The sequence below is a fragment of the Patiria miniata genome, unplaced genomic scaffold, assembly GCF_015706575.1.
Source record: "Patiria miniata isolate m_02_andy unplaced genomic scaffold, ASM1570657v1 HiC_scaffold_19, whole genome shotgun sequence".
Classification (NCBI taxonomy): domain Eukaryota; kingdom Metazoa; phylum Echinodermata; class Asteroidea; order Valvatida; family Asterinidae; genus Patiria; species Patiria miniata.
The window spans coordinates 231,241-242,845 of record NW_024037057.1 but is presented as its reverse complement, the minus strand read 5'-3'; the positions used below and the strand labels follow the sequence as shown (position 1 = coordinate 242,845).

The 11,605-nt window shown below is 41.0% G+C and overlaps 1 protein-coding gene across 1 annotated transcript; it reads left to right on the top strand.

Annotated features, from left to right (window-relative positions):
* The first annotated feature begins 710 nt into the window (after window positions 1–710).
* On the top strand, window positions 711–9,018 carry LOC119725977 (ubiquinone biosynthesis O-methyltransferase-like). The gene is made up of 2 exons (XM_038197602.1): window positions 711–929; window positions 8,696–9,018. The coding sequence occupies exons 1-2, from the start codon at window positions 755–757 to the stop codon at window positions 9,016–9,018; spliced, it is 498 nt and encodes a 165-aa protein (XP_038053530.1). The 5' UTR covers window positions 711–754.
* Window positions 9,019–11,605: the final 2,587 nt, after the last annotated feature.

The following is an 11,605-nucleotide window of genomic DNA, read 5'->3' as shown; positions in this document are numbered from 1 at the left end:
GTTTTCCCCATTCTACACAACATTTGTCTCAGGCTGGAGGGGGGGGGGGGCAAATCCGCCACTGCGTAGAGTGTTCCCCTCCACCAACCTCGTCCCGAGTGCTCACTTTATTTCCAACCTCGTTTCCAATAGCCCTGGATACGACACTTTCTTTCTGTATTCTGATTCTATACCGCAATTGGCCAGAAATGGATTTATATCGTGTACGTGGTTTGTTATTCACAACGTGCAGTACGTGTTTTCGCGATCATTCGTCCACGCCTTCTCAAAACCATTCATTTCCTTCCTAATTTGTTAATATTAATATGACATATGATACTGCAAGTTGTTTTGTTAAGATCGTAACAGTTTAATTAAAATAAAAGCGTGTTTTCGTAACTCACGCCATATATGCTCGCGCTGCGACGAATTGATTCTGTTTTTACCCCAGACACTGCATAAAAAATCAAACGCAATGTAACGCAACAGCACGCACCAGACTATTCCTCATTTGCCCACGTGATCAAAAATTTTGCACATGCAAACGTCAATACCAGGGTGAGAGAGCCAATGTATGATGATAGCGTAATGTTCATGTCACAGTTCAAGGTCGTATGCCGTCAATGCTGAACATGAATCATGCAAAACGCGTTTGATACCCGACAGTTCAGTGTGTGAATGAAGTCATGCGGGGTTGTTCAGACACAGTCATAGTTCCTAAAGATTATCATTACTTTCATAGTCTGTTTCGACCAGTGAAAAATTAGCATCTCTCATGAATTTCTCAGCGAGTAACGACTACTGCGGGGATGGCAGATTCGCCCAACATTCCGTCATCATGCAACACATTGACAAACTGGAGTTGAGACCAACAGACACGGTACTGGACGTTGGATGCGGTACTGGGGAAGAAACCAAGTCAATGGCAGGGAAAGTCAAGAGTGTAACAGGTAAGATCAGTTCCATTCCTCGGCTTCTGCATCGTCCTTACGAAAATGTCCTGTGGTATTTCTGTGGTACTTCTGCGGTACATATGTTTACCACAGAAATTACCACAGGAAAAGTATATATGACCAGAGTACCACACAAATGTATGTGGTAATGCCAACGCGGTCCTGTGGTATTCATGTGGTACATGTAGGTACCACACGAAGTACCACAGAACAGTAGGATTTGAGGAGAGTACCGCATACATGTGTGTGGTATTTGCCACCAATCATCGATATCCTGTGGTACTTCTGTTGTACTGTACTAAATACCACACAAACTACCACAGGTCAGTGGAATCGGAGGAGAGTACCACATAAATGTGTGTGGTTCCTTCGATATCATGTGGTACTTCTGTTGTACCATATATGCTAAATACCACACACACAAAAATGATATATTTAGGCCGAATGTATATTTAGGCCGTATTAAAAAAAAATGTTTCTCGTCCGGGTTTCTGAAAAAAAGGAGGAAGCTGAGAGGGGCTTCTTTTTTTTTTCAAGATGGCCGCCATTTAAAAAATTCCTGCAACCGTTGGTGTTTCCACTGTTCAAAGACACTTTTAAAATGAAAGACAAGTTGGACAAGAGAACTGAACACATTTACAGTCATTTAGAGTTGTATTAGTCTACAATGAACAGTTTGCATATGCAGTTTAACCGTGTACCTTTCGGTGTTTGTTTTACTGCATTTTTCAAAATTAAAAACATGATAAAAAATCCAGGGGGCCTCCAAAAAGGAAGCTGGCAGGGACGAGAAACATTTTTTGTTTTTGTTTTTTTTACTTCGCCTTATATGTGCAACTTTAAAAAAAATATGATAGTTCTGCTACCACATAATTTACCAAAGGAAAAAAAGATTACCATCCAATATACAATGTACATAAATTATAACTAATAAACCCGAATAAGAACACACCGAAATAAAAAAATACATGTACAAATATTGCCCCAATATGTACTAAACGTTTACTGTACAGTACATGTACATAAAGCCCATGCATACTTACATGTACAATGTACATGTGTATTGCAAGGTACACTGTATCCTGTTCTCCACAACCACATCGTGAGCTTGAGTGCCCTGTTCAGTGTGTGACCCATGCGTGACCCATGCGTGATTCCATATACACAGTGTATTAACCATGCAGGGGTCATGTTCTGCACACGAACGGTCACCCACACAGTTACCCTACTGACCACAAATTCGTATCCTTGTGGAGACTCACACACAATATGGAACAAAACATTGTAAAGGTCTCCACAGGGCAATTTCTATAGATGAATAGGTCTCCACAAGGTTTTCACGAAATAGAAATATGGGTTTTACTCAAAAACTAGGAATTTCCAAGGTGGGTTGATCCGTCGCTAATGGAAGAGTTTTAGAAAAGGGATATTATTTCCAAATTTTAGCCAAGGAAACTAATTCTGGTTAAAATAAGAGCAAAACCAGTACAGTTTGAATCACAGCACTACAAGCAGCAGTAGAGTTGTGCGTGGGGCAGGACATGGCAGAATTCAAAACAGTGAATATTTGTATGAAATAAGTGCCTCACTTCTGCCTGTAAGCAAAGATCAATTGCCAGTATTATATAGTGTGTTAATGTGAGCTTGAACATACTATAGTATTAGTAGGTGGCATGTTAAGTTTTCTGGATGATGAAAACTGGACCGAGTGGATCGAGTCATGCTGAATGGATCTTGCAGTAGTCTGTTCATTGAGCTATTTGTATAGCTCCATGGTCTGTCTAATGCACGGGTAAGTCTGAATTATGATGTCTCTATAGCTAGCTAGTGCCAATGTAGGAATTTGTTGCAAGACATTTACGTGGATCAGTGAGGAATTCCCATTACAACTTCATAGAATCAATTAGTGGGGTTGCAAAACTCTACAATTTGTCATTGGCATTATATAATATTCAGTCCAGTTTGCATCCTCGCATATTCAACATGGAAGCTTTTTTGAAAAATCCCATGCTCTTTCTAAACCGTGTCACATATGACTTGATGACAATGCTGCATTTGTTCGGTGCCATCTTTATTATCAGATCTGCCTCATCAAAAGTATAAACTGTTTGTGTTCTTTGTGTCAAATTGGAAAACTTTGTCTTCAAGTGATTTGACTGGGAATTTAAAAGGGGTAAGAAGATATATTGTTCATGAAATGACACCAAACATTTAGATTTAAACATAGTAAAAGTTAAATGCAAACTCATTACTTTATATATCAAGTATGGAACTTGGACGAACTTCAGTAACACCATCTGCTCATGACTATGGTAAATTACTCTCCTGGTTTAACTTCTGCATTCGTAAATTACACACAAGTTAATAATCAATTCACAGGATGTTACCGCAAATATTCCATACTTAACCCTAAAGGGGCCGGGTTATTTTGACCATCTCTCAGCCGGGGGGGGGGCGGATTCCGCCCCCCCCCAAGATCTCGGCCATCGAGTAACGAAAAAATTTGAAACTCAGCACATGCATAGAGCAACTCTTCCTAAACATGCCCAAGAAATTTCATGACTATAGGTCAAAGGGTTTTGGAATTATGGCTAATTAATTATTCATATGTAGGAATGGCAATTCTGCTCGGTGTACACGACGTATATGCGAAAATTCAGTTTTCACGGCGCGTAGCGCCTGAAAATTTTTCACTACGTGCCAACCCGTGGTCCGATTTTTATGTTTTTGGTATCAAAAGATGCGCAAAGCTCGAGGCTAAAAAGTCATAACAGCTCGGGTCGCGAAGCTATCGCGGAAAATGTTGAGGGGGGGCGGATTCCGCCCCCCGGCCCCTTTAGGGTTAAGTGATCGGTTGTTGCATGCACTCTTTGGTATTATTACAAACGTTGATTGTTAAATTTGTTTTTAATAAAAAAAACGTATATTAGGCCAAACAAAAATAGTCGGTCTCTGGTCAGCACGCGCGTCGAATTTAATCATGCGCGTCAATCTTTTTTTTCCCAATATTTTCGGCGGTAGCTCCAACAGGAGCCTCTATTGCCGCACCTCCTCAAATTTGTGTACCAAGGAGCACCAAGGAACGGGAAATTGCACCAAGGCAAATGATCGAGGGCACCAAGGCAAATTATGGAGGACACCAATGTACATGAGGACACCAAAAAATGCAAAAATAGTACCCCACCTTGTCTGAACAGTCCAAGCTTGAAAAAAAAAAAAAGTCGCGTCGCCGCATCAATTCCGGAACTTTGGTCTGACCAGAGACCAAGTATTTTTTTTTTTTGGCCTTACAGAAATGTACAAAAATGTTTTCGAGTTTGACTGCAACTAAAATACAACTTAAAAGGGGAACTGCATCTGCTCATTTTTTTTTTCTTTGTTGAACACCATATGGATTCATACAAACTAACAAGTTTGTTTCTTTTCCAGCTTTCCTAACTTAATTTCCACCAATGATGTTGGTACATGTGAAGAAGAAACCATGGATATTCTACCTCAAGGATCCCGTCCAATTGGAAACAATGGAATCCCATCCAGCAATTACCAAGGGAACATTAATACCGCAGGAACATTATCAAATATACATTAATACCACAGCTGCAGGAACAGGTACCGCAGGAACTAACAAAGGAACTTTGCCCCCCCCCCCCCGGCGACATTTCCACAAAACATTATACCGTGGTCAATTTACCACAGGAACAATAACAACGTACACAACGTACCACAATAACATTTACCATAGGAATAATAACAACGTACCACAGGAACATTTACCACAGGAATAAAAACAACGTACCACAGGAACATTTACCACAGGAATAAAAACAACGTACCACATGAACATTTACCACAGGAACAATACCAAATGAACCGCAGGAACATTTAGTTACCACAGGAACATTTACCACAGGAATAATAACAAATGTACCACAGGAACATTACCACACACTCTCAAATGTGTAACCTTGTGGAGACTTTTTTATTTTCTCGTTTAGTACAGTTTTCAATTTTGAAATTGAAGTTTCAAAATGCTGTTATTTTAACCAGAATTAATTTCCTTTGCTGAAATTCGGACTTAATATCCCTTTTCTTAAACTCTTCCATTTGCGACAAATCAACCCACCTTGGAAATTCCTTGTTTTTGAGTAAAATCCATATATCGTTTTCGTGAAAACCTTGTGGAGACCTATTCATCTATAGCAATTGCCTTGTGGAGACCTTTACAATGTTTTGTTCCCTATTGTGTTCGTGTCTCCACAAGGATACACATTTGAGCACACCCACACGGACGGCCAAGGCGGAAACAGTATGCTCCTTCGTCTTCGCCGGCGGGGCATAAAATATCCATTAAGTAATAACATTGGTGTTACGTTGTTCTTTTCTCATGAATAAACGTAACTTTCCCCTAAAACTACTAAATATTCGTGATCAATTGACGATCACTGCTGAAGAAAAAAATGTGGAAACCGCGACGTTAACAAATAAAAGACCCTTTCAACAATATTATAGCCAGCAAGTGTACTAAGCATTCGTAATACTGTGTGGTGTACAACAACAAAATGCACATGTACATGAACTATACATGTGCCCGTATACATGTACATTATACTGTGCAAGAACAGCCACACCGAAAACATACAGTGTATGTACAGGACATCTATCTTCCTTTTTGCCCCAACTTATGGGATGGGGGAGGGGGGGCACTGCGTATGCCATACATACGGGGAGGGTTGTCTAAAAAGTCGGCATTTCTGGCCTATCATAGGAGGCTTTATGGGCTATACTGCTCACATATAGTTTCTCGAGAAAACAAACACACAAAATTCCACCTACGATAGCCGGAAAAATAGGTGCGTCAACACCTCCTCCCTGGAGCAGCTGGCGCCCTTACGAAAATGTCCTGTGGTATTACCACGAAAAACTACCACAGGACATTACCACAGGAAAGTTCTTGTGTTTTTTGGGGGGACATTACCACAGCACTGTTCATGTGGTAACATTTCTGTGGTTCAATGCCTGTGGTAACAGTCCTGTGGTACAATTCCTGTGGTAACATTCTTGTGGCAACATTCCTGTGGTACCATTCATGGGGTAACCATTCCTGTGGTACCATTCCTGTGGTACCATTCCTGTGGTAACATATTCCTGTGGTAACATATTCCTGTGGTAACATATTCCTGCGGTAACATTCCGGTGGAACTAGTGTGCGGTACGTTCCTGTGCGTGTGTGCGTGTGCATTTGGTTCCACTGCGATGTCTGGATTGTATGTTCATGTATGTCTTGAACCTTGATACAATGAAGGTAGCTTGCAAGAGTTTGGACCCCAAAGGGTTTTATTAGTGGTTGGGCCTTGAGCCCAACACCTATTGGTTTTGTAAGAATTTACTGTTTTTGTTCTTCTCAGCATATTCATAGCAAATCCTTCTCCAGAACTGTTTGGAAAAATGGAAACATATATGAACTTCATTTGTCAATACATGAATGCCCAATCCACCGCAGATGTGTTTTTTTTGCAATTACGTAATCATGACGCCATCATGGGTCACGTGACGTCACTCGAAAGTTTAATACATTTAATCTTTGAAATTCCATATAAAATCAAACGTGAGAGACCGGAACCTGAAATTTGCGGGAATCGACATGGTAATACATGATCTTCGTTTTATGTTGTGCGCGTAAAATCACGTGACTTTGTGCCTAATCATTTAAAGGTGGAAAAAGATATGAACTTGCTTTTAACGATTTAAGTGTCTGCCTGGATTGACTTTTCAAAAAAAGTAATGGGTGACGCCATCAAATGTTAGAGCGCCCTCTAGCGGCATGTTTAAAAAACGTCGAAAACGCATTATCACTTGATGTATGTGGCGAAATTTGCGGTAATCGCCTCAAACCTAACATACATGATGAACTTAATGCAGAAAATTCCTGTGCGCGAAAAAAAAGTTGATGACGTCATCAGACCGGAAGTTATAATGAAAAGACCTTTAAACCTTAAACAATTGCTAAAAAATCAACCGTGAGAGATATAATCAAGATGTGGCTACATATAGCAGAGTAAATATAGCTCTGGAGGTTTCTGGCGATGACGTCACAATGACGTCATTAAGTGTCATATTGCAATAAAATAAATATTTCCATATTTAATCTTTGAAAATCAATATAAAATCAACTGCTACAGGTTTGTTTTTGTTTTTTATGGCAATCGATAATATATTGCAGGGTCTTCATTTTTGGTTTTAAGTGCCAAATCACGTGACCCTTACTTCCGGTCAAAACCGGAAGTGCCTTATTAATTGAAATTTGCAGAAGATGCGAACTTGCTTTCAACGATTCGAGTGTCTGCCTAGGCAGTACTGTTAAAAAAAAAATACAGGTGACGTCATCAAATGTTAGAGCGCCCTCTGGCGGCATGTTGAAAAGTCAAACATGGATTTAAACATGCATATTTTGAGTTGATGTGTGTGGCAAAGTTTGCGGTAATCCATGGCCCAACACCGTGTGGTTGTTCCTACAACCTCTAATTTGATTTGTTTGTTTTTTATGTTTTTAATGTTTTTTTTACTTAACCAGTATATGTAGCTTGCTAGTATAACATATAAGTTTGGACCCCATAAGACAAAGGCCAAGGTCATTAGGATTAAAACAATAGACTTTTATTTTATTTTATTTTTAATTTTTTCAGTGGGGGGCGCTGGGGGGGGGGCTTGAACATTTCATGGGGGGGCGTCATGCAGGGGCGTTAATCGCTTCTCAAAAGTGGGGGGGGGGGCGGACATACCTTTATCAGAACTGATGCGAGCGCGAAGCGCGAAGCCCTAACTGCGTGGGGTTAAGGGACCTGCAGAAAAAATGATTCTCGATGTTCTGTGGTGTGATCTGAAGCAATTTCGTACCACTTTCCTCCATGCTTCAACTAATATTTTCTTAGCAAAAGATAATTATTTGAACATCGTTTTCGAGGTTGGAGTCATTGAATCACCTATCGGTATTCTGAGCTATAGGCGTGGGGTTCGGGGCCCGCTTAAGGGCCCCGAAAAAAATTGGATTCTCGATGCTCTGTGGTGTGATCTGAGGCAATTTCTTACCACTTTAACTAATAATTATCTTAGCACAAAAGATAATAATTTAAACATAATTTTCGAGGTTTTCTCAGCTAAAGGCATACGAAAAAAAAATGAACATTGTTTTCGAGGTTGGAGTCATTGAATCAGCTACCAGAATTCTGAGCTTTAGGCGTGGGGTTCGGGGCCAGCTTAAGGGCCCCGAAAAATTTTGGATTCTAAATGCTCTGTGGTGCTATCTGAGACAATTTCTGACCACTTTAACCAATATTTTCTAAGCAAAAAATACATTGTAGTACATAATAGGGCCCTGTAAATGAGACACGAGTTCAACAATCTGGAGGGGGGGGGGGACTTTGATATTGTGTCCCCCACCCTTCAAAAAGTGTGTGGGGGGGGACATGTCCCCTGTTACCCCCCCCCCCCCAGGATTGACGCCCATGGCGTCATGTAGATCAATGATATTTTTTTTAGAAACTCTAAATCTCAGTGGGGGGGGGGCGACTGGGGGGGTGACAAGGTTTCATGCCCCCCCCCCCCCGGTGGCTACGCCACTGGTCCTGTGTCACTATTCTATCCTCCAGCTTAACCACGCTCAAAAAAACGATCATCCCACAGCTGTTTGAAATTACGCAAAAAAACCCCGCTAATATACCATCATATCCATCAGAGTGCCTTATCTCTGTTCCCCTTCCCTTTAGGCGTTGACGCTTCAGAGGAAATGGTAGCGGTGGCCGTTAAGACCAACTCGGCACCAAACGTAACATACAGTCAATGGGACGCCCGAGCCGTGGGAGACAACCCGGACTGGCGAGAGGGATTCGACAAAGTTGTCTGTTTCTTCGTTCTTCACTGGTTTCCCGAGCAGACCCAAGCGCTCCGTAGCATCTCGGCGTGTCTGAAGCCGGGCGGGCAAGCACTTGTTATCATCGACAACCACGATGACCTCCTCATTTTCACCCAAATGACTTCGTTCTTGAAAAGTCACGAGAAGTGGGGTGCTTTTGTGCAGGTACACGTATAATTAAACAGTTATCCTTCCGAATTCATTTGGATCAAGCTTTTTGGGGATCAGTTTTGTTGTTTGGTTTGCGTATAGATCGAGATGCATTCATAATCCGGGTCAAATCTTAGACCGATAAAAAATGGTTAACTATACAGCGTTGCTGATTTCGTCTTAACGCGGGGGACCAACAGCATAGAAACAAGTACCAAGTGGTAGAACGCCACGGCGGTCGGGTCATGAAGACGGCTTACGGCACCGTCCGCGCACTCGGGCCGGCCTTACCGGTACCTGGAGAGTACAGAAAACGAAAACAAGTCGAATGTGATCTAATATGCAAAAATATGCAAATGAAATGCAGTCGCATCAGTGTTTTCACAACCGGTCTTCGAATGCAAAGCTGTAATACTCAAATTGCACATAGCCGAGTAAAGCGTCCATTAACCAACCAACCAAGGGCGGATCCAGAACACAATTTTGGAGGGGGCCAAACAAAATGTTGGTCCCCCAAAAAGTGGGTCCAGAAATGACGGCGTGGGGTTCGGGGTCAGCTTAAGGGCCCCGAATTTTTTGGGGGATTCTAGATAGTCTGTGGTGCAATATGAGGCAATATCTGACCACTTTAACCATTTTTTTTAAGGAAAAGATGGTGGTGTACTCATTGCCTACCTTTATTGTGACGTCACTTAAAAAAAAAACAAGAACAGGGGTTTGTTTGGGGGCGAGGGGCATGACCCTCCCCCCCCCGTATCCGACCTTGCAACAAACCAACCCACCACCCACCCACCCACCCACCAATAAGCAGCTCAAGCCCACGGCAAAAAAATTAAAATCGGATGTTAGTGTTCGCTTGTACCCCCGCCCTGCAAACATCAGACGTTGGGATACTCTGATGAATTCACGCTCTGATTGGTTGGTTTTGCGTGACCTGTGTGCTGCGCGTCATCACGGTCATGACTCTGCAAGGTTTTAAACGGTCGTTAAGACCGAGTCACAACTCTTTTATTCCAGTTTAGAGATTTTTTTTTTTTTTTAAACGTAATAGCGTAAGAAATTCTGTAAAACTTATCTGTGTAGTAAATTTACAATTCCCGTCAGGCTCCGTTTCGAATCACAAACGGTCGGGTTGCATTATACGACGCTCATAATTTTGTTAACATGGTCCGCTATGAAACAGTAAATCACATCCGATATGGAATGCGCGGATTTCTATGATAAGTTTTCCGATAGCATTTGCGCACATTGTCTAACTGCGGACTTGAACATCTGCAGTCAGATGCTTTATACATAGGTCACAGGTCACTTCATTCACAAGATTCTGTTAAGCTCATCGATCAGCGTAACACAGCGTCATGTTTGCAGGGCGGGGGGTACTTACGAAATGTAAGTGGTGGCCCAACGTGACTCACGGGGGCGCAATTACCCAATATGTAAGTTAACAGTCAATTAACAAGCTGACAGGTATATAGTCCGGTTAGTTTAGAATAACACAGGAGCTGACTTAGAAGAAATTGCAATAAAATGTATTTAATGCTGTATCACGCTAAGGAATTTTATCATGGAGAGGAGAAGTGTTTTTGTTCACTTTTTCTCTACTACTTTTTCATCATACCTAAACAGTCGTATGGAGAGCGTCATGTTTTCTTTTGCGTCCGTTACTGGTCAGAATATCCGTTCACATCACGTATGGGACTTTGCGAGAAACGACTGATCACAGCATACGACTTTTCTATGTCAACCAATTATTGAAATATATGGTAATTTGCTCTTCCGCACAATACTATAGGATATTTTCTTGAAAAAAAATCAGGAAATTTGAGATTGTTTTACTGCCTGAATTATTTAGTGGTTAAAATATATCACTTTGTGCTCAATAAACCATTTGTTTTATGGAAAAACTTAACATAAACAGGTCTACTTGATACAAGGGCGAGAAACCATTTGAAGTTAAATTTCAAGTGTCTACCGCACTAGACCGGACTCTAAAATATTAGTGGAAATATCCGAAATCCGAGATTCGTGTAATCCTTTTGTGATGCGTTTAGGTCATCGGCATAACTTATAAATAAGATATAAATTGTCAAAAAAAATGAACGTATACTCAAAAAACTTTACGAAGACAAATTAACGGGATTAAAATCGGGAATGAAATTTTAGCTGAATTCTGAGCTTTAGAGAAAAGAAATTAGGCAGCGTGACAAGTGTATTATTTCTATAAGTAATAAACGTGCCCCAGATCAAAGTCTTAGGCCGAGGGCAGGGGTGGACCATGCCAATCATCTTTTTGAATAGTAATAACAAACCGAGGTCTGTTTCATTCCGAAAGAATCATTTCGTCGGGACTCAAGCAGTATTAAAGGTCTTGAGACCGGTTGTTACTTTTGTCAAGATTGGGTGCAGACAACATATCACAGCCCATATTTCTTAAGTGTAACTACTTTTTGCTCAAGTAAGGTGTCAGGTATCAATTTGTCAACACTGCCACTGGTCAAAATTTTGTCTGTAATCTTCGTGAATAGAAAGGTTACAACTTACAACTATAATTATTTGTCTTGTTTTTTATTTAGATTATTGTTATTTATTATGAGCGGTCTCGGTCTCGGTCTCG